This window comes from Mesoplodon bidens (genome assembly GCF_964165515.1).
Source record: "Mesoplodon bidens genome assembly, chromosome: 10".
Classification (NCBI taxonomy): domain Eukaryota; kingdom Metazoa; phylum Chordata; class Mammalia; order Artiodactyla; family Ziphiidae; genus Mesoplodon; species Mesoplodon bidens.
In genome coordinates this window covers 42,382,512-42,406,003 of record NC_138172.1, presented here as the reverse complement: position 1 = coordinate 42,406,003, position 23,492 = coordinate 42,382,512, and the positions used below count along the sequence as shown (strand labels likewise).

Genomic DNA, 23,492 nt, shown 5'->3' with positions numbered 1-23,492 from the left:
AAATAAGATATTGTTAGCTAATCAGAGATCACCTAGAGAACTTCATGGTTTTTCATATTTTCAGTCTGCTTGAACTGAAAGGGGATATAGTAGAAATGAATTAGTCCTTTTTCTTTAAAAAGAAAAAAGAGGACCTAGAGATTATCATATTAACTGAAGTAAGTCAGACAGAGGAAGACAAATATGGTATGATATCACTTACGTGTGGAATCTAAAAAATTGATACAAATAAACTTACTTACAAAACAGAAATAGACTCACAGACATAGAAAACAAATTTATGGTTACCAAAGGGGATAGTGGGGCAGGGCAGGGGGGAATAAATTAGGAGTTTGGGATTAACATATACATATTACTGTATATAAAATAGACAAACAGCAAGGACTTATTGTATAGCACAGGGGACTATACTCTGTCTTGTAATAACCTATAATGGAAAATAATCTGAAAAATATATTTATATGTATATATGTATAACTGAATCACTTTACTATATATCTGAAACTAACACAACACTGTAAATTAACTATATTTCAATTAAAAAGGTTAAAAATTTTTTTAATTTAAAAAGAAAAAAGTAAATAATATTTTATTTCATATTATATTAAAGTTGATTAATTTACTTCTCTCCTCTTTTCCAATTGTTGGAGAGTTTTCGGTTTTAGGTTTTGATTGACAAAGCACTGTATGGCTCCTCTTGGATTCCTGCAATTTGTATGTTAAGATTTTTCTTTTCAGTCACTTTTAAATTTGTAAATGCTTGGCTTAAATTTGTGCAGAATACAGGCATATATGGATGGGCCAGGAGTGCACAAATCAGAAGGGTTGCCTTCCTGAATGGCCAGGGAAAGGGTTAGTCCCCAGGACCAAAGACTATCATGGTTTTTAGTGGCTTTTGCAAGGGTACAAAGAATAGATGTCTTCTACTAGGCAGATATTTTCACTGATTCTTAGTAATTAATTTCTTCGCCAGGGCGAAACAACACTTAAAGCCCTTTGGAATAATCTAGACTTTTCCAGTTTCCTTTTCACATTCTCAAAGTGTAGTTTGTTTATGGCTTTTCCTGTTTCTAAAATCCATACTCTTTTCCCTTTGTTTCGCAGTAATATTAGACACATGAGGAAACAACTTGATCGACTGGGCCTGTGTTTCAGCTGGGATAGGGTAAGTCACCTTTTTCCTGGAAGGTCTTTATTTTAACCAAGGTCCTGATTGAATGGGAGATTGTGCACATTTACTTTATATTCCTTCTCTTCAGGTTTGGAGGAAGGAGGAAAAGAAGGGTGGCAGAAAGCAGGAGGGAAGGATTAGCATTCCACAAATAAAAAAGTATCCCCAGTGGATAATTTGCCTGCAAACAAGTAATTTTCTGTGGGATTAAGCTAAAAGAGTTAACTTCTTATTTAACTCCACAGTTGGCTATTATTTATGTGTGGCAAAATCTTTGCACAGGATTTCTCATGTTCTCAACAATAGTTTAAAAAGACTATTGGAATCTATGTAAAAGTGATTAAATATCAACCCATGTGGTCCCTTTAGGTGATTAGGTGTAGGTTGATGGATCACTTATCTCTTTTGTTCCATGTTTGGAATTGAGGCTTATAACAAATAGCCTTTTGGTATAAAATGTTTTCAAACTGTGTATTAAACCACTGGAGAATTCCAGACCTGGGTGGAGTTCAGTGAAGACCACCTGGGTGTTAGGAACGCCTGCACTAAATACGGCTGAGCCCTTTAAAGCTCTGGCCAAAGACCACCCCTTAGACATTGATGAGCGGTCTGTTGGGTAAGATGAACTCTTGCTTGTCCTCTCCACGAACCAGTGTCGTGACCTCTCTTAGCATCCCATTAACTCCACAAAATGCTTTTCATTGCTGGATCTGCCAAGTTCAAGTCCACATCCTTTTAGTCATGCAAAGCACCTGGAACAAACCCAAATGCAATCACCTATCTCCTCCTCCCCCATAATTTCTTAAATGATTGCAATTTGATGAGTACAGTAAAAAAGAGTGAAAATCAAACACGTTTAAACCGTCCCTGCTTTTTTCTTTTTTTCTATTTTTTCTTTTTTAGCTTCTTTAGATAAGGTCATGGGTTGAATCAAGTTCTTATTGTAGCACTGATGCCATTTTTATCACTAACTTGCAAGGTCACCAGGGTTTCATTTGGTAGAGGTGTGAAAAAGTCCTGGTGCCTGAGTCAAGTTGTCCTGAGGTGCCAGTGGGGAAGTGCTGATGGAGAATGAAATGCATTCTAATGTGGAGAGAACTGAGTAATGCCCTCAGCTCTCCAGAGATGTGTTGGTAAATTCCTTGAGAGCAGAGATGGGCTTGTTAACCTTCTAGGATGAGAACTAGCCTAGTCCTACGCAGGAACAGCAACCATAAATAGTTAATAAATTAATGGATTGTTTTCCTGATTATCATAGAAGATTAGAAAATACAGAAAAGTATAAGGAAGAACATAATGTGGTTAACCACAATGTGGTTAATTTAACGTCCTTGTATGGTTCCTTGTAGTCTTTTATTCTGGAATATTATATAATTTACTTTTGCAAAATAGAATTCATAATTCATGTTTTTTATTTTGCTTTTTTTTACCTGCTATTCATGAACATTTTCCCAGTTTATTAAATATTCTTTGGAAAAAGTGACTTTTTATAGCTGTATAGTTTTCCATCTTATGAATGTATCATAATTTATGTAACCTACCCCTTATTATCATATGTTTAGATAGATTCTAATGTTCCTCTGTTATAAATATAGGTTCTCAATCCCTCTTGTAAAAATCTGAAGTCCAGAAAGCTGTAAAAACGAAAAGTTTTTCCATAACTCATTTGACTGCAAAACCTGACCTGAACTGATGTTTATCTCACTTAGAATGAATATTCATATATTTTACTCTAGGAATAGTGATGTAATTGATTACCAGGTGCTCTCCCTGACCTAGTTAGGTAAATATACTGTTACCTTTTCATATCCAAAAAGGTCTTAGTTCTGAAGTACCACAGTTGGACCACAAGCATTTCAGATAAGGGATTTTGAACCTGTTAGTGCAGGATTGTAGGTAAATATCACCACCCCTGCTATCAGTGTCTAATAGTTACTGAACAATTCCCATGGGCCAGGCACCCATAATTCTCTCTTCAGATCTCTAGAAAACTTTAAAATGTGGGTGATTTTATTGACATCATTTTATTGCTGGTCACCCAAGTGGCAGGGCTGGGCTAATCCACGGGCCAATTTATGACTGCTGTGCTCACCCCCCGCACTTGGAGTAGATACTTTAGTACACGTATTTTATTTCCTTAATATGACTTCTCAAAAAACCATGAGCGGGCTTCCATGGTGGCGCAGTGGTTGAGAGTCCGCCTGCCGATGCAGGGGACACGGGTTCGTGCCCGGTCCGGGAGGATCCCGCATGCCGCGGAGCGGCTGGGCCCGTGAGCCGTGGCCACTGGGCCTGCGCGTCTGGAGCCTGTGCTCCGCAACGGGAGAGGCCACAGCGGTGAGAGGCCCGCGTATCGCAAAAAAAAAAAAAAAAAAAAAAAAACCATGAGCAAGTTTAAAGCTTATAGTACTTGAATTTAAAGATACTTAAAGGTATAATTTGCTTATGTTACTTTGCTATTGCCAAATTATCCTCCATAAGGGTTATACATATTTACACTCCCAAGTTATTATATAGTTGTTTTCACCTGTACTTCTTTTGTTATTAGTGATGAGTTTTTCTGTGCTTTTAATGAATGTTTGAATTTGGGGAGGGAGGGTGTGTGTGAATAATCTAATTATGTCTTTTGCCCATATGGTTAGAGGGTGTTTGTCCTTTCCTTAATGATATTCATTTTGTTACAAATATTTTCCCTCAATTTATCATTTGCCTTGCATTTTGTTTGTAGTGGGATTATTGTTAGCACACAAATATGTACTTGGAAAGGCCTTTCAGATAAATACATTTTTTTCTCAATCTTGTGTTTAATTTTTGCATTTAACTCAACTGGAATTATTTTAGTATATGATATAAGATAAGGAATTCCTCCTTTTTCTGAATAACCAATTGTTTCTTTCTTTGATTTTCAAACATTCTTTTCCTCATTGATTTAAAAGGCTAACTTTATTATAACCATCTTCTTTTACACAGTTATTATACACTAAGTTCTGTTTCTGTTCATTTGATCCATTTATTACTATGTCATTACTAAGCTATTTTTAGTTACAGTTGCTTTATAATTGGCTCTAATACCAGGTAACAGAAATGTCTTCTTATTGTCTGATACTGACAGTGCCATCCCTACTATCTTGTGTTTCTGTTTCCTTGATATATTTTGCCCATTTGAAAAATATTTTATCCTTTATTTGTTGAATTCTTTTGGGGCATCACTTGTGGATACAATTAATTTAAAAAATTAAAAGATGGACAAAGCATATGGGGGAAATCATCTTTTGGCTAATCTAGAGTCTTTGTCTTTAACAGGGAAGTATAAGCTATTTGTATTTATTTTTATAACTAATATAGCAATTCTTTATTGTGCTAAAAGATAGCTGTAAAGGTCTTAAACCACGCATTTAGTATCAACATGAAAAATAAAACAGAACATATGTTTTTGCCTCCCATGTATCAATAAGATAAGGAGATTAGCTGGCAGCATTGGGTCTTCATTGCTATGCGCGGGCTTTCTCTAGTTGCAGCGATCAGGGGCTACTCTTTGTTGTGGTGAGTGGGCTTCTCATTGTGGTGGTTTCTCTTGTTGCGGAGAACAGTCTCTAGGTGCATGGGCTTCAGTAGTTGCAGCACGTGGGCTCAGTAGTTGTGGCTCGTGGGCTCTAGAGCACAGGCTCAGTAGTTGTGGTGCGTGGGCTTAGTTGCTTCCTGGCATATGAGATCTTCCTGGACCAGGGACCGAACCCATGTCACTTGCATTGGCAGGTGGATTCTTAACCACTGTGCCACCAGGGAAGTCCCACACTTTCCACTTTCTAAATCTATTTTCCAGAGGTTTTGGGGGGTATGTTCTGAGATTTTAGGCCTAATTTCTTCTTCTTCTTTTTTAAAAATATTTATTTATTTATTTATTTATGTTTGGCTGTGTTGGGTCTTCGTTTCTGTGCGAGGGCTTTCTCTAGTTGTGGCAAGCGGGGGCCACTCTTCATCGCTGTGCGCGGGCCTCTCACTATCGCAGCCTCTCTTGTTGTGGAGCACAGGCTCCAGACGCGCAGGCTCAGTAGTTGTGGCTCACGGGCTTAGTTGCTCCGCAGCATGTGAGATCTTCCCAGACCAGGGCTCGAACCCGTGTCCCCTGCGTTGGCAGGCAGATTCTCAACCACTGCGCCACCAGGGAAGCCCCCTAATTTCTTCTTATTGTAATTTTTCTTATCATGTGTCATTCCTTAAACATAAACATAGATCTTTGCTTTTGGTTTTAGAATCATTTTCATAGCAAATTACTTAAACTGAATGCTCCTTAACTAGTTTCAGTGCTCATCAGTAGACCTTATAGAGCATGATTGCCCATTTTCACAATTTAGATTCATGAAAGAAAATGTTTAGATATTTTAGCTCTTGCTTTGAATCTTCTGATATTACATGTTATTTTCATAATGGAGAATGACTTTTCATTGCTTTCACCTATGACCAGCAACTTACTGGGGTATGGAATTCTTTTTTCTTTCAAATCTCTTTAGTAGACCTTGATCCTTGATTCACTGTCTTAAAAAAAAACCAAATTATAGACTCACAGGAAGTTGCCAAGATAGTATAGACAGATCCTATGGACGCTTCACCCAGTTTCCCCCAATGATAACATTTTATACAACTACAATATAATATCAAAACCAGGAAATTAACATTGGCACAATACTATTAACTAGAGTACAGATTTTATTCAGATTTCACCAGTTTTTATATGTACACACAGTGTGTGTGTGTGTGTGTGTGTGTGTGTGTAGGAGGAGTAGTAGTAGTTCTGTACAGTTTAATCACATGTGTAGATTTATGGAATGACCACCATCTGGCCCATTGGCCTCTGATGGAGAAGTCTGAGGCCAGCCCAGATCATCTCTTTGTAATACAATGATCTTTCTACCCTTGTTTTGATGCTTGTTGGACTCCTGTCTCTGCCTTTTCCATTTAAATTTTTCATCAGAGTGTAGCTCAGTGTCCATCCTCTCACTTTAATTTTGCCTGGTGCTTGGTGACCACTTTTGATCTGCAGTGTAGGTATTTCCTCCTGTTGGTTTTCTAGACTCTCTTTCTCAAGAACACTGACTTTGAGTGTGTGCTCTGTTCACTGTCCTCCATTGTTTTCACCATCTTTCTCATGATTTTGGTCCCTTTGTTCTTATCTACCTTTTGGGAGAACTTCTCATGTTTGCATTCCACATCACTGATTCAGTTTCTATTGAATCAGGGCTGCTTTGTATGGTTTCTAATGCAGATAGTAATGCTATTGTATTTTTAGATTGATTCTTAGTGTTCCTCATCTCATTCAGTTCCCATTTTCTTTCTCCAGCCTCTTGGCCAACTGCTTTTTTTTTCTTCTTATTTTGCTATCTTATCTCATTTCACAGACCGTGTATGTTCAAAAATTTTCTTGAGAATACAAGGTGATGCTCTTGAAAAATTATTTCTGCTTCTTGTAATAAATCTTTTTACAAGTTTGAAATGCTGTGCTCTCCTTGTTTGTTTCAGAATCTTTTCATAGACACCTTGTGGATTTTTCCCCCATTTCCTGAGTGAGGTGGACTAGTGTATCAGTTTAGGGATCCATCAGCATGAGGGGAGTGGAGTGGAAGCTCTGTTATACTCTCTGCCTCATTCACTTCTGTCTGGGTTCGGGGAACCCATAGCTCCTGGGGCATCTTTCTCTCTGCTCTGATCTTTACCCGAGTGTGAGTTGTGGTATCACAGATGCCCCTGTGACACCCTGACTGCTTCAAATGCTTCTGAGGCACCACAGACAGGCGTGTCCAGTTGGTGGACTTTCTACCTGCTCTGTAGCCCACTCTCCCCTCTAGATTTGCTGTTTCAAGTAAGGGGTGCCAGAGCCCTGCTTCTCAAGAACCCAGTGTGTCCTTAAGAGGGGGAGATGCTGTTTGGTTTATGGTATTTTTCTTCAACCTAGTCCCATCTGCCAAAATTCCTTGTCATTTCTGGCATGTCAGTGGCACCTCGTTACTTCCTGTATTGATGCAGTCCCCTCGGCCCCCATCTTTATATTCTCTTGGTCATTTTAATGGGAGTAATGGAAACAAGTTTAGATACATGTGTTCTTGATGCCCTTTTTCCCAGAAATCCACCAGTGCTTTTTTTTTTTTTTTTTTTTTTTTGCGTTACGCGGGCCTCTCACTGCTGTGGCCTCTCCCCTTGCGGAGCACAGGCTCCGGACGCACAGGCCCAGCGGCCATGGCTCACGGGCCCAGCCGCTCCGCGGCACGTGGGATCCTCCCGGACCGGGGCACGAATCTGTGTCCCCTGCATCGGCAGGCGGACTCTCAACCACTGTGCCACCAGGGAAGCCCCCCACCAGTGCTTTTTAATGAAACCTTTACAATCTGATTGGTCATATAGAGCAGCAGAGTGAGGAGGTAGAGGAATAGTTTATTTAATTGACGAGGCGGATCTGTACCCTTTGCAAATAACAATCCTAAAGTCCCATAAAAACTGGATAATTAAGCAGATGGGTATCTGACAGTTAACAGAATATTTAAAAAATAAGATGGCTCCGAAACATTATCTTCCTCCCCCAGGTGGAGAAAGCTAACTTGAAAACATGGGTCATGGCCTCATTCTTCCTGTCTTTGCCTGGATGGGAATCCCTGTAGGAATGGTCCAGCTCTGGAGCTGCATTCTCATCTTTCTTACAGAAAATGCTTAATTCTCTGAATTAAAAGGAAAAGAGTATACATTTCTTGAATTAATGGTAAGCCAGAATGATAATCAAATGATGTCTTTTAGCTCAGCACTGTGTTTCACTTTTTCAGACGTTACTCCGCAAATAGCTTGTATCATCTCGATTTGGAAAGTAAGAAACGGAAAGCTGAATTTGAATAGTTGAACATCTACTAAGGGAAGAGTGAAGAGGAGATAAAATTCCAAACTGTGCAATGAGAGAGATCAGAGAGATCAGTTTTTTTGTGGAGCACTTATTTTGTGGGATAATTGGCAGCCTTTCTGGAGAGGGTGTGAACCTGCATTCTGCTCTCATGGGTTCAGATTATGGCCTTGGTGATCATGCACTGGTCCTAGGGGATGGCCCCGTGAGTTCCTTGTGACAGTGACATAGTTAGCTTCTAAGTTGTGTGGTATGGCCCACTGAGGCAAGTGTGTCTCTGACTTTGATCTCTACTGTCTCACCAGTGCTCTGGTGCCTGAGCTGGTTCTGGACCAGGCCTTGGCTGTGTTTTTTTTTTTTGGCAGTACGTGGGCCTCTCACTGTTGTGGCCTCTCCCGCTGCGGAGCACAGGCTCCGGACGCGCAGGCTCAGCGACCATAGCTCACGGGCCCAGCCGCTCCACGGCACGTGGGATCCTCCCGGACCGGGGCACGAACCCGCGTCCCCTGCACCGGCAGGCGGACTCGCAACCACTGCGCCACCAGGGAAGCCCTTGGCTGTGTTTTGATTGACATAGACTCTGGGGCTTGATTTTTATCAGGAGTCACCTGGATAATTATTTGGGGAGCAGTTCCCTAGGAGTTCCCTTCAAAACCAGACAAGTATACGAAAGGAAAAAAAACATCCAAACCAGATAGAATTCAAAGTAATGCCTGTGGAATCTGCGCGAGCAGGGCTTTATTAGCTGTTTATGGTGCTTGCTGAGCAATCCCCAAATACTCATACTCCAATGTAAAATTAAAAAAAACAGGAACATAGGACTGGGCATAAATGATGTTTGGATTAACTTTTCTTGTCTCCTTTACTAGAGTAGTCAAGAGTTGACCCTGCTGAGTTTCTTTACTATGGAGATCTTATGAAATTTTATTTACACTCATTTTCACTGGATTTTAATTTTCTGTGTTTGATTCCCTTCTCGTGTTTCTCCATTCTGCCTTCTCTACATGTTGATGCCCAGTAATAAGACTGATGGCTTTGCCCATCAGTCCCCTTGGGGCCAGGCAAACACAGGAATTACTGCCCCCAAGACAATCATCCATTGAAACGAGCTCAGTGTGCCCCCCACCATGTTCCCCAAAGGCTGAGTGGGCTAAGGTGGATGTGTAGTGTGGTTATCCTGGAGCAGTGGAAGAGGCACATCAGGCTCCATCAGAATTTTTACTGGGACAGGCTTTTATGATGTCGAGCTTATCCAAGTTTTATCCATCAATGCTGCACAGCCTACATAAATTAAGGGGGCTGCTGAGGCATTTGTGGCATCTCCACCATGTGCAGATGGTGCTTTGCTTCTATTTGCATCTCTTTGCTTCTATTTCTCTCTCTCTCTCCGTCTTTCTTCCCTTTCACTGTCCTCTTTCCATTCCCTTATTCTCATCCATTTTCCTTGACTCACCTTCCTTCCTTCCCTCCTTCCTTCCTTCTTCACAATTCCATTATCACACCTAAAACAATTAATGCTAATACCATAAAATCATGGAATACCAGTCATTTTGCAGATTTCACTGGTTGTCTTATCAGTATTTCTTATTCCGTGGGTTTGTTTGCCTGCACTTCTGCTGGTCTTTGTTTAGCCTTTTCTTCCCCACCCTCATGTCATAATCATGGTTTGGAACCAGTACTCTCTTTTCATCCAAAACACACGCCCTTTGGACCATACCTGCATGAGTTTATTTTCAAAGACAGCATGATTTGTATGATTACAAAATGAAAATTATTATTGCTTCAAGACCCTTACTGCCTCGGAATTTTATTTACATAGAAGACTAGACATTCGAAAGGAAAGATTAAACTCCAAGAAATAATGAGGGTTCCAGGATAATAGAAAGATATATTTTTAATGGTTTTTATTTTAAAAGAATTTAAAGAATAGCCTAAAACAAAAAGAATTTAGGGCAAGTGATTGCCTGAAAACCTGGTTGGGAAGATTCCCATTATGAGAGCTCGGGGTTGTGGTTGCCTTGACAACGTGTAACAGGCCCTCGAAGTGTTTGACTCTCTGAGTCCTCTTTCAAGTCCTTACAGAGGTGAAGCAGTTGGTCTGGTAGATCTCTGACTCTAGATTACTTTCTGTCTCTCAGAATCAGAAAACCAACCTTTTTCCAGAGGTTTTTCTTTTGGTTGGGAGGGAAGAGGCAATACCTTTGTTTTAACTGAAATGAACTGGCAGCATATCTCTAGTGCTTTCATTTCAGGGAAGGCTGGTGCTGATGCATAAGGGTTAATGTTCAGAACTGTCATCATCTCGAGGTTGGGAACCGTGTCTCATCATGAATACCTAGCACACATGCAGCTGACCTCATGCACAGCTGTGACAGCTCAGTCCTTACCAGCCTAAAACATGGAGGGAAATTTTTCACTGCCTCAGACAGGATAGTGTTCTTGGACTCTTCAGCCCTAACTAAAGAAGGAGGTTTCCTGGGGCCACTCAGCAAATGTGGCTATGCAAGGAAGTAGTTTGTTTTATCCTCATTCCCAGTGGTGGTCATGAGCCCTATCAAGGATGTACACTCTGGCTAATGGGAATAGAATTTACCAATTTAATGCTTGTTAAATGCTTCTAGGAGATTGGATCTTGAATGCTCATTCCAGAGGCTTGGGTTTTGGTGATGGGCTTTGCCATTCACACATGCTGGGCATGATCTATTGCCCCTCTGAACCTCAAGTTCATATGGTTATTAAAGGGATTAGATCACTCTTCAAATACTGTAGAAAATAAGAGTACAAAACCTCTTTCCCCATGGCTGAATCAGGTCTCCAGGTCAGTTTTGCACAATAGCCAGTACAACCTTTGACAGAACAGGTGCCTGTAGGTGTATGATGCAAGGTGCTCTAAGCGTGTGGTTCAAGATCACAAGGTCTTGAAGATGAAGTTGTTACTCCATAAAAATAACAAGGATAATTTATGTGTGTGCTTATACCAGTGACGAGCATCAGAATCACCAAGAGGGCTTATTAAACCACAGTTTTCTGGGCCCCACCCCCAGAGTTTCTGATGCAGTAGGTCTGTGGTTTTGTTTTTCTATTCAGAAAAAAAGGGTCTTAGGAATGATCGTGCTCCCAAACCTTATTAGGTAGGAATCATAAGAAGACCTACCATCAATTTTTTCTGACGTGTGATAGAGCATAAATGAATAATAAAAACAAAATTTTAAGAAATAGGCAATGTTTTTGCAAATACAAGATTATTTTTATAACTTCTTTCACTGTGAAATATTAAACATGGATAGAGTAGAGCAAAAGCATGTATGTAAAGCTTAATGCATTATTGGAATGTACAGCTACCCCCTAGGTTAAGAAATAGAACTTTGCAGCACCCAGCAGTTCTCTGTGTGCCCTTTTCCAATCACAACTCCATCTCTCCCCACTACCACCATCATAGGGAACCTTTGTTCTGACATTTATGATAATCACTGCCTTGTTTTCAGTTTTACCACCTACATATGGTTTTCATAGTTACATAAATGAACTCAGATAGTATGTGTTCTTTTGCGTCTAGCTTCTTTTTTTTTTTTGTGGTACGTGGGCGTCTCACTGTTGTGGCCTCTTCAGTTGCGGAGCACAGGCTCCGGACGCACAGGCTCAGCGGCCATAGCTCACAGGCCTAGCCGCTCCATGGCATGTGGGATCTTGCCGGACCGGGGCATGAACCCGTGTCCCCTGCGTCGGCAGGCGGACTCTCAACCACTGTGCCACCAGGGAAGCCCAACGTCTGGCTTCTTTAACTCAATATTATGATCAGAATTCTCTGTATGATTTTCTGGAGGAAAAACATTCCTGTGTGTCTCCTGTACTCTCAGTACTCTACTACAGCACCTTCACTTCTGACACCAGATGTGTGTTCTACAATTTAACCCAATTCTGATACTATTTACATGGAGATGGTGTCAGATCCCACAAGTTAAAGGCTTAGCCCTACAGGACTTTCCCCCTCCCCCACTTCTTATGCCAATTACAAGTCCAGGTTGTTACCTATGCTTCTGACCAACTGGCTGTAAGTCAGAGGTTCCCACAACCCTTCCTTGATTAATTTGCTAGCAAGAATTCATGAATTTCACGAATTCAGGAAAGCAGTCTACTTACTAGATTAGTGATTTATTATGAAGGACATCAAAGGATACAGATGAACAGCCAGATGAAGTATATAGGATGAGGTCCAGGAGGGTCTCAAGCACAGAATCTTCTGTCCCAGTGGAACTGGGGTGGGCCACCCTTCCTGCACGTTATCATCCAGAGGCTCATCAAATCTTACTATTCAAGAGTTTTCATAGAGCAGGGATGGACTCCCTGACTCTCCGTTTGAACTCCTCTGACACTGTCCCATCAGGGAGAGGGAGGGGCACCTCATTACTGCTGGTGGGGTAGAAGTCCAGACCCCACCCCTGTGGTCTCCACTGACACCGCCAAGGGTTTTTTTTTCTACGTTAACTTGCATTTTATTTTATTTTTATTGAAGTATAGTGGATTTATAATGTTGTGTTAGTTTCTGCTGTACAGCAAAGTGATTCAATTATACATATTTACATTCTTTTTTTATATATATTCTTTTCCATTACAGTTTATCATAGGGTATTCAATATAGCTCTTTGTGCTCTACAGTAGGACCTTGTTGTTTATCCATTCTGTATATAAAAGCCTAGTGCCCAGTAGGGGTAGGAGAGTCCCGGCTTTCCACTCAACCTCCTCTGATACCACACTGACACAGAGAGAGATTGGGCTGCCTTGTTATTGCCTCCCAAGGTTGTAAGTCTAGACTCTCCACTGAGCCCTTGCTGGCGAGGGTAGGACTGTCATTTTTTTTCTGTGGTGTTGACTAAGGTAGAGCAATTATTGTCTAAATGTTCTCTCTTGCTAGGCTGTCCCTTTCCTGGTACTCTGGCTAAAGAGAGCAGGCTTTTCTTTTTTCTTTTTGCTTCTTTTTAATTTTTTGTCTGTACTCCTTGGCATTTCTGGATTACTGGCTTCATTAGCTCCAATTCTGGGACTTAAGAGAAAATCCGTGGAACTCACCACTGTGTCACTCCTCAGGTGCTGAGGTCTCTAATTAGTCTACCTTCTCTTCTCACTTTATTGGAGTCTATGTTTGTTTTATACATATATATAATATTCGAGGTTTTTAGTTGTACTTAGTGGAAAGAACAGGGAAAAGTACATCTATTCCATCTTCCCAGAAGAAGACGGCATATATAGTTTTAAATCCCTCCTTCTTCTTGTGAGATTCTGATCTGCACTTCCCTGCCCATAATCTTTCCCTTAAACATCATTGGACTAAAAGATCTTCAAAATAATTTTCTATACTACTTTCTAAGTTTATAGTTTTATTTCTTGGTCTGTGTCACATAGGAAATCTTTTAAGCTGTGATGGGTTTCTACTACTCGTTGCTTATGGCGCTCACAGGCAGCAGAACAGCTCATTTTGGGCACTGCTGTCACTTTTGCATCCTTGGAATTGATGAATTGATGAATATTTCCTCTTCCTCTGGATCCATGTCCGTGTATAACAAATAGCCTTCACATTATTCAGGAAACCTAGAGAACTCACATCTCAAAAATATCTTTCAGATGACTCTGCCCTGTTGATCCTGAAACTTTCAAGTATGTTGCAGATAAAATTAATGTTCTTTTCCTTCCAGAAAAATGGAACAGTTATAGAGAGCTGGTTTGGCATGGATAGTTGAAATACTGGCATCTCCCCATATAGACCGATAACAAACTGCAACTCAAACCCATTCATCTCATCTGTAGTTTAATGGAGGGTTTTCGTTCCCAACTGTCTAGTTAGAAAAGCTGTCTGTATTGTTTGACTGCCTTGATGAAATTCTTGTCAGCTGGCAAAGAACAGTTACCAGGAAATTAGGCAAATTGTTGCTTCTTTTTTTTTTTTTTTTTTTTTTTGCGGTACGCGAGCCTCTCACTGCTGTGGCCTCTCCCGTTGCGGAGCACAGGCTCCGAACGCGCAGGCTCAGCGGCCATGGCTCACGGGCCTAGCTGCTCCGCGGCATGTGGGATCTTCCCGGACGGGGGCACGAACCCGTGTCCCCTGCATCGGCAGGCAGACTCTCAACCACTGCGCCACCAGGGAAGCCCCAAATTGTTGCTTCTTGTCCGATTATGGATAGTTTACAGAATCTTGTGCAGTTTGTAGCAGGAGGCAGCTTTCAGGTTACCATAAAAATGACACTGCTCAAAAAATAATGGTCAGGGGCTTCCCTGGTGGCGTAGTGGTTGGGGGTCCGCCTGCTGATGCGGGGGACGTGGGTTCGTGCCCCGGTCTGGGGGGATCCCGCGTGCCGCGGAGCGGCTGGGCCCAATGAGCCGTGGCCGCTGGGCCTGCGCGTCCGGGGCCTGTGCTCCGCGGCGGGAGAGGCCACAGCAGTGAGAGACCCGCGTACCGCAAAAAAAAAAAAAATAAAAAAAAATAAATAAAGTCCGCTGTCATTATTAAAAAAAAAAAATAATAATAATGGTCAAGGGACTTCCCTGGTGGTACCGTGGTAAAGAATCTGCCTTCCAATGCAGGGGACACAGGTTCAATCCCTGGTTGGGGAACTAAGATCCCACATGCCTTGGGGCAATTAAGCCCGCACGCCACAACTACTGAGCTTGAGCGCTTCAACTAGAGAGCCCACGTGCTGCAACTATAGAGCCCACACGCTCTGGAGCCTGTGCACCACAACTAGAGAGAAGCCCATGTGCTGCAAACGAAAGATCCCTCATGCCTCAACAAAGATCCTGCCTGCTACAGCTGAGACCCAATGACGCCAAAAATAATAAATAAATAAATAAATAAAATATAAAAAAAAATAGTGGTCAAGAAAATAGCAAAAGAGGAGCTTACTGATGAGTCTGATTTCAGTTCAGAAAGTGGGAGTTGTCTTCAGAACTGCAAAGACCATGATTTCCCTTCACTTAATACTCATTCTCTAAATTGGCTTCAAGAGCACGTAGAACATGAACCTTTTAAATTACTTGAAAATTTAGCTGTAGCCCTAGATTTGAAAAACAAAACCTTTAAGAATGAAATACATGCTCTATAAAAGCAGAGTGTCTAGCATTTGTCATTTTCAGTTTTCGTTAAATGCTCATTTTTAGTCTCAAGTTAGTCCTGAGATGAAGAAACATAATTATGTATAAATGAGTTCTTAGACAAATGTTTAGGTTCATGATTAATTAATTACCCTGATATTAACACCTGTTCCCTCAGTTCTTCAGAAAGGAGGAGAACAGGGAAGGTAAAGGAGGCCAGAGGGAGAAACTCAGCCAAGATGGAATTACACAGATGGTTGAAGGAAGAGGGATGAGAAGATAAAGCCAAGATGAAGCGGACAGTGAGGCTGAAGAAGCCTGGGCAGTGGCAGTCATGGGGGGAACAAATAGTTTAGGAGGGAGGAAGCAATGGCCATGTGGTCTAGAACAGGGACCCCTGGTTGGGCCTGTAGATGACAAAGAGTTGTTGGGAAAGATGCAAATGCAATGGAATAAAGCAGAACTGGAGAGGTGGGAGGGATGGGTTTAGGGCCTGGAATGCCTATGGGAGGTAAGGTGGGTGATGGATTGCCTCTGTTTTCTCTCAGAGACAAATGGGTGTGAATGGGATAGGAATGGGGCTGACAGTTCAGAGAAACTGCTTAAGGGAGGAGAGACTGTGAAAAGGCTTAATGTATAGGTAGGTGGCCTGAATCTTCATGCCCCCTGACCTAATGCCCATATGTTGTTGGTACTCGATAAATCTCTGTGAACTAATTCAGTGAGTGAATGAGCAAACAGAGCCCTGAGTTGGATGGAAATTCCCTTCTTTTTGTTCTCTGTACCTCCATTTTCTATCATGATAGCCAGTTATTGAGTCACTCAGGATAAGGACTCGGTAATGTAGACTCTTGGTGAGTCTTTTCTCATTGGTGGATTAAATGTGAAGAAACACAGAATTCTGAACCAGTGTTATACCAGGGAGCTGAGAAACTCATCTCAAGTGTGTCTCTTTTTGAAAAGCCATTTGTTTTTGATGTTGTAGAAGTTGCTAATGGAGGTAAACGTGGTTCTTCGTTTGTCTTTAGAGGTTCAAAGGTTCTGCAGACAGGTTTCTTAGAACACTGGGTTCAGTGTGAATTGGAGTGACATTTCTCCTGTGAACCCCTACTTGACAACATTTAATGTGAATAAGCCAGACTAGTTCCAAGAACAAAGGCATTCTATTGATACTTTTTTAGAAAACCTGTTATATTTAAGAAAACTTGCAAGGGCTCTGTCTCAAAGCTTCAATTTGTTTTTTAAATACAGTGACACTTGACATCCTGAATTTTGTTGTATTTGTTGCTTTAATGAAGATTTATTGAGCACCTGCTATGCATAAATACTGGGCCAGACAGTGTTGGAAAGGCAGGCTGACCCTCTCCAGATTCCTTGATCCTCACAGCAGCGTCCCAGTTTCCAGATGAGGAAAGTGAGGCACACAGAGATGAGTCATTTGTCCAGGGTTACCAGTAAGTCCACAGCAGACCCACAGACTGAGTCCAGCACTCAGACCCTGGTCTTCAGCCTGCCTGCCCTTCACTCCTTCCATCCACTGCCTTTCACCTGCCTCCAGGAGCTGACAGCCTGTTTAGGAAGGTGAACAAAATTTGGGGACTTAAATAAAAGGGCCAAAAGGTTAGCGTCCTGAAAGATGCAGATGTACTTGCATTTAAGACTCAGCCAGGCAGGAGCATGTGACCAAGATGGCAGAGTAGAAGGACGTGCTCTCACTCCGTCTTGTGAGAACACCAGAATCACAACTAGCTGCTGGACAATCATCGACAGGAAGACACTGTAACTCACCAAAAAAGATACCCCACATCCAAAGACAAAGGAGAAGCCACAATGAGACAGTGGGAGGAGCGCAATCACAGTAAAATCAAATCCCATAACTGCTGGGTGGGTGACTCACAGACTGGAGAACACTTATACCACAGAAGTGAACCCACTGGAGTGAAGATTCTGAGCCCCACGTCAGGCTTCCCAACCTGGGGGTCTGGCAACGGGAGGAGGAATTCCTAGAGAATCAGACTTTGAAGGCTAGTGGGATTTGATTGCAAGACTTCGACAGGACTAGGGGAAAGAGAGACTCCACTCTTGGAGGGCACATACAAAGCAGTGTGCACATCAGGACTCAGGGGAAGAAGCAGTGACCCCAGGGGAGAACCAGACCTACCTGCTAGGGTTGGAGGGTCTCCTGCAGAGGGGGGCTTGGCTGTGGCTCACCATGGAGACAAGGACACAGGCAGCAGAAGTTCTGGGAAGTACTCCTTGGCGTGAGCCCCCCCAGAGTCCGCCATTAGCCCCACCAAAGAGACCAGGTAGGCTCCAGTGTTGGGTCTCCTCAGGCCAAACAACCAACAGGGAGGGAACCCAGTCCCACCCATCAGCAGACAAGTGAATTTAAGTTTTACTGAGCTCAGCCCACCAAAGCAACAGCCAGCTCTACCCACCACCAGTCCCTCCCATCAGGAAACTTGCACAAGCCTCTTAGACAGCCTCATCCACCAGAGGGTAGACAGCAGAAGCAAGAATAACTACAGTCCTGCAGCCTGTGGAACAAAAACCACATTCACAGAAAGATAGACAAAATGAAAAGGCAGAGGGCTATGTACCAGATGAAGGAACAAGATAAAACCCCAGAAAAACAACTAAATGAAGTGGAGATAGGAAACCTTCCAGAAAAAGAATTCAGAATAATGATAGTGAACATGATCTGAGACCTCAACTGCACACGGAACATTCTCCAGAATACATCACATCTTGGGTCACAAATCAAGCCTCAGTAAATTTAAGAAAATTGAAATCATATCAAGCATCTTTTCTGACCACAACGCTATGAGATTAGAAATGAATTACAGGGAAAAAAACGTAAAAAACACAAACACATGGAGGCTAAACAATACGTTACTAAATAACCAAGAGATCACTGAAGAAATCAAAGAGGAAATCAAAAAATACCTAGAGACAAATGACAATGAAAACACGACAATCCAAAACCTATGGGATGCAGCAAAAGCAGTTCTAAGAGGGAAGTTTATAGCTATACAAGCCTACCTCAAGAAACAAGAAAAATCTCAAACAATCTAACCTTACACCAAAAGGAACTAGAGAAAGAAGAACAAACAAAACCCAAAGTGAGCAGAAGGAAAGAAATCATAAATATTAGAGCAGAAATAAATGAAATAGAAACAAAGAACACAATAGCAAAGATCAATAAAACTAAAAGCTGGTTCTTTGAGAAGTTAAACAAAATTGATAAACCATTAGCCAGACTCATCAAGAAAAAGAGGGAGAGGACTCAAACCAATAAAATTAGAAATGGAAGAGGAGGAGTTACAACAGACACCACAGAAATATAAAGCATCCTAAGAGACTACTACAAGCAACTCTATGCCAATAAAATGGACAACCTGGAAGAGATGGACAAATTCTTAGAAAGGTATAACCTCCCAAGACTGAACCAGGAAGAAATAGAAAATATGAACAGACCAATCACAAGTAATGAAATTGAAACTGTGATTAACAATCTTCTAGCAAACAAAAGTCCAGGACCAGATGGCTTCACAGGTGAATGCTCTCAAACATTTAGAGAAGAACTAACACCCATCCTTCTCAAACTCTTCCAAAAAACTGCAGAGGAAGGAACACTCCCACACTCATTCTATGAGGCCACCATCACCCTGATACCAAAACCAGACAAAGATACTACAAAAAAAGAAAATTACAGACCAATATCACTGATGAATATAGATGCAAAAATCCTCAACAAAGTACTAGCAAACAGAATCCAACAACATATTAAAAGGATCATACACCATGATCAAGTGGGATTTATCCCAGGGATGCAAGGATTCTTTAATATATGCAAATCAATCAATGTGATACACCATATTAACAAATTGGAGAATAAAAACCATATGATCATCTCAATAGATGCAGAAAAAGCTTTTGACAAAATTCAACACCCATTTATGATAAAAAACTCTCCAGAAAGTCGGCATGGAGGGAACCTACCTCAACATAATAAAGGCCATATACGACAAACCCACAGCAAACATTATTCTCAATGGTGAAAAACTGAAATCATCTCCTCTAAGATGAGGAACAAGACAAGGATTGTCCACTGTCACCACTATTATTCAACATAGTTTTGGAAGGCTTAGACACGGCAATCAGAGAAGAAAAAGAAATAAAAGGAATACAAATTGGAAAAGAAGAAGTAAAACTGTCACTGTTTGTAGATGACATGATACTATACATAGAGATTCCTAGAGATGCCACCAGAGAACTACTGGAGCTAATCAATGAATTGGTAAAGTTGCAGGATACAAAATTAATGCACAGAAATCTCTTGCATTCCTATACACTAAAGATGAAAAATCTGAAAGAGAAATTAAGGAAACACTCCCATTTACCATTGCAACAAAAAGAATAAAATACCTAGGAATAAACCTACCTAGGGAGACAAAAGACCTGTATGCAAAAAACTATAAGACACTGATGAAAGAAATTACAGATGATACCAACAAATGGAGAGATATACCATGTTCTTGGATTGGAAGAATCAACATTGTGAAAATGACTATACTACCCAAAGCAATCTACAGATTCAATCTATCAAATTACCAATGGCATTTTTTACCTAGAACTAGAACAAAATATCTTAAAATTTGTATGGAGACACAAAAGACCCCGAATAGCCAAAGCAGTCTTGAGGGAAAAAAACGGAGCTGGAGGAATCAGACTCCCTGACTTCAGACTATACTACAAAGCTACAGTAATCAAGACAATATGGTACTGGCACAAAAACAGAAACGTTGATCAATGGAACAAGATAGAAAGCCCAGAGATAAACCCACGCACCTATGGTCAACTAATCTATGACAAAGGAGGCAAGGATATACAATGGAGAAAAGACAGTCTCTTCAATAAGTGGTGCTGGGAAAACTGGACAGCTACATGTAAAAGAATGAAATTAGAACACTCCCGACCACCAAGCACCAAAATAAACTCAAAATGGATTAGAGACCTAAATGTAAGACCGGACACTATAAAACTCTTAGAGGAAAACATAGGAAGAACAGTCTTTGACATAAATCACAGCAAGATCTTTTTTGATTCACCTCCTAGAGTAATGGAAATAAAAACAAAAATAAACAAATGTGGCCGGGGGCGGGGGCGGGGGTGGGGTGGGGAGGGAGGCATGGGGGTAGCTGGGCTGGGCTGGCCGAAGCAGTTCAAGAAGGCAACTGTCATAGGGCCCCCGTAACAGAATAAGCTGAATGAGGAGGTCGGAAGCAACCAGACCTAGCCTGTTCCTCAGGCCGCTCTAGCCAAAGGAACCATAAAGACCAGACTAGAGCTCCTTTTCGTCCTCTCTGTGGTTCCACCCGCGGCTTCCGGTTCCGGGGAGGGGCCGAGTTTTCTTCGAAGATTAGGGTCTCCGCGCTACAGACAGGATGGCTGCGGTGTCGCTGCTGTTGTTCGGGGGTTTGTGGAGTGCTGTGGGATCGTCTAATCTGGCTGTCGTTACATGCGGTTCTGTGGTGAAGCTGCTCAATACGCGCCACAACGTGCGACTGCACTCACACGACGTGCGCTATGGGTCAGGTAGTGGGCAGCAGTCAGTGACAGGTGTAACCTCTGTGGATGACAGCAATAGTTACTGGAGAATATGGGGGAAGACAGCCACAGTGTGTGAGAGGGGAACCCCCATCAGATGTGGTCAGCCCATCCGGCTGACACATGTCAACACTGGCCGAAACCTCCATAGTCACCACTTCACCTCACCTCTTTCTGGAAACCAGGAAGTGAGTGCTTTCGGTGAGGACGGTGAAGGCGATTATCTGGATGACTGGACGGTGCTCTGTAACGGGCCCTACTGGGTGAGGGATGTTGAGGTGCGGTTCAAGCATTCTTCCACTGAGGTTCTGCTGTCTGTCACAGGAGAACAATATGGTCGACCCATCAGTGGGCAAAAAGAGGTGCATGGCATGGCCCAGCCAAGCCAGAACAACTACTGGAAAGCCATGGAAGGCATCTTCATGAAGCCCAGTGAGTTGTTGAAGGCAGAAGGCTACCACACAGAGCTATGAGTCTGGAGGCTGTGAGCCACTGTCACCACACAGTGTTCATAGACATCTGCTGCTCCTTCACCCTTTGGATCCCTGCCACGGGTGACCATGTCACCAGAGATGAAGATGCATGATAGGAAACAGTGGATGTGTTTGGAAGCCTCAGCCCTTCACAGTTGAATTGGTTGTTCTCCCAGACTTGGGTCAGTTATTTCTGAGTACAAGACTTGTTGGTGAAGGAGCAGGTGCTTTTCATTCATATTAATAAAACAAAAACTGAGGGAGGCATCCCTCCTAGCTGGGAAATTTTTATTCCTCAGAATCTTGGCATCATGGATTATTAATGTGTGTGACTTTTCTCCCACTTTCTTTCTCCAGAATGATATAAAAAATTTCACTGTTAAAAAAAATAAATAAATAAATTAAATAAATAAATAAACAAATGTGACCTAATGAAACTTCAAAGCTTTTGCACAGCAAAGGAAACCATAAACAAGATGAAAAGACAACCCTCAGAATGGGAGAAAATATTTGCAAACGAATCAATGGACAAATGATTAATCTCCAAAATATATAAACAGCTCATGCAGCTCAATATTTAAAAAACAAACAAGCCAATCCAAAAATGGGCAGAAGACCTAAATAGACATTTCTCCAAAGAAGACATACAGATGGCCAAGAAGCACATGAAAAGCTGCTCAACATCACTAGTTATTAGAGAAATGCAAATCAAAAGTACAATGAGGTATCACCTCACACCAGTTAGAATGGGCATCATCAGAAAATGTACAAACAACAAATGCTGGAGAGGGTGTGGAGAAAAGGGAACCCTCTTGCACTGTTGGTGGGAATGTAAATTGATACAGCCACTATGGAGAACAGTATGGAGGTTCCTTAAACAACTAAAAATTGAATTACCATATGATCCAGGAATCCCACTACTGGGCATATACCCAGAGAAAACCATAATTGAAAAAGACACATGCACCCCAGTGTTCATTGCAGCACTATTTACAATAGACAGGTCATGGAAGCAACCTAAATGCCCATTGACAGGCGAATGGATAAAGAAGATGTGGTACATATATACAATGGAATATTACTCAGCCATAAAAAGTAACAAAATTGAGTCATTTGTTGAGACGTGGATGAATAGAGAGTGTCATACAGAGTGAAGTAAGTCAGAAAGAGAAAAACAAATATCGTATATTAACGCATATATGTAGAACCTAGAAAAATGGTGCAGATGGACCGGTGTGTAGGGCAGAAATTGAGGCACAGATGTAGAGAACAAACCTATGGACATCAAGGGGGGAAAGTGGCGGGGGGGTGGGGGTTTTGGTGGGATGAATTGGGAGATTGGGATTGACATGTATACACTGATGTGCATAAAATTGATGACTAATAAGAACCTGCTGTATAAAAAAAAGTAAAATTAAATTTAAAAATTGAAAAAAAAAAAAAAAGAAGAAGAAGAAGACTCAGCCAGGCAGGAGCATGGAGCACTAGGCCTCCCTTTCATTCCCTTGTAGCCTGGACAGCAGACTGATTCCATCCCAACACTGTGGGGAAGGGAGTGGGTGATCCTTAGATACCCCTGGGGCCCCTGGCATCACCATTCTCCTCTCATCTGTGTGCTAAGCATTTGCCAAGTACATTACCAACATTTTCTCATTTAATCTTCGTGTCTATCCCAGAATTTGGTCCAATTATTGGCTCCTTTTACAAATGTATTAGTTATCTATTTGCTGCATAACAAATTGCCCCAGAAATTAGTAGCTTAAAACAATAAGTATTTATTATTCCATCATTTCTGTGGGATAGGAATCCAGGCATGGCTTAGTTGTGTCCTCTGGCATGGGGTCCCTCATAAGGCTGCCATCAAGGCCAAGGCTGAGGTCTCATTTGAAGGCTCGGCTTTGGTGGGATCTGCTTCCAAGCTCACTCATGTGGTTTTTAGCTGCTGGACTGAGGGCTGGTTCCTTGCATTTGCTGGCAGAAGCCTACCTTAGTTCCTTGCCACATGAGCCTCCATGGGGCAGCTCACAGCATGGCAGTTGGCTTTTTTCAGAGCAAGAGAGAGTGAGAAAGAGACAAAGAGAACAATGGCCAAGACAGATCCACAGTGCCTTTGTAACCTAATCTTGGAAGTGACATCCCGTTACTTGCTATATTCTGTTTGTTAGAAGCAAGTGTCTAGGGCTCAGCCCACACTCGAAGGAAGGGGGTAACATAAGGGTGAGAATACCAGGAGGCAGGGATCATTGAGGTCCCTCTTAGAGGCCACTTGCCACAA

At 41.8% G+C, this 23,492-nt stretch overlaps 2 protein-coding genes across 7 annotated transcripts in view; both read left to right on the top strand.

The window, feature by feature from the left end:
* LARS2 (leucyl-tRNA synthetase 2, mitochondrial) overlaps window positions 1–23,492 on the top strand; it is a 251,118-nt gene that overhangs the window by 122,018 nt on the left and 105,608 nt on the right. For all 6 annotated transcript variants that reach the window (XM_081246586.1, XM_081246585.1, XM_081246582.1 and 3 more), the window contains one exon: window positions 1,105–1,165. In XM_081246586.1, the coding sequence (XP_081102712.1) occupies window positions 1,105–1,165 (61 nt within the window). The remainder of the gene's footprint in view (window positions 1–1,104; window positions 1,166–23,492) is intronic.
* LOC308623666 (stromal cell-derived factor 2-like) lies at window positions 20,445–21,529 on the top strand. The gene has a single exon (XM_081246260.1). The coding sequence runs from the start codon at window positions 20,582–20,584 to the stop codon at window positions 21,215–21,217; it is 636 nt and encodes a 211-aa protein (XP_081102386.1). The 5' UTR covers window positions 20,445–20,581; the 3' UTR covers window positions 21,218–21,529.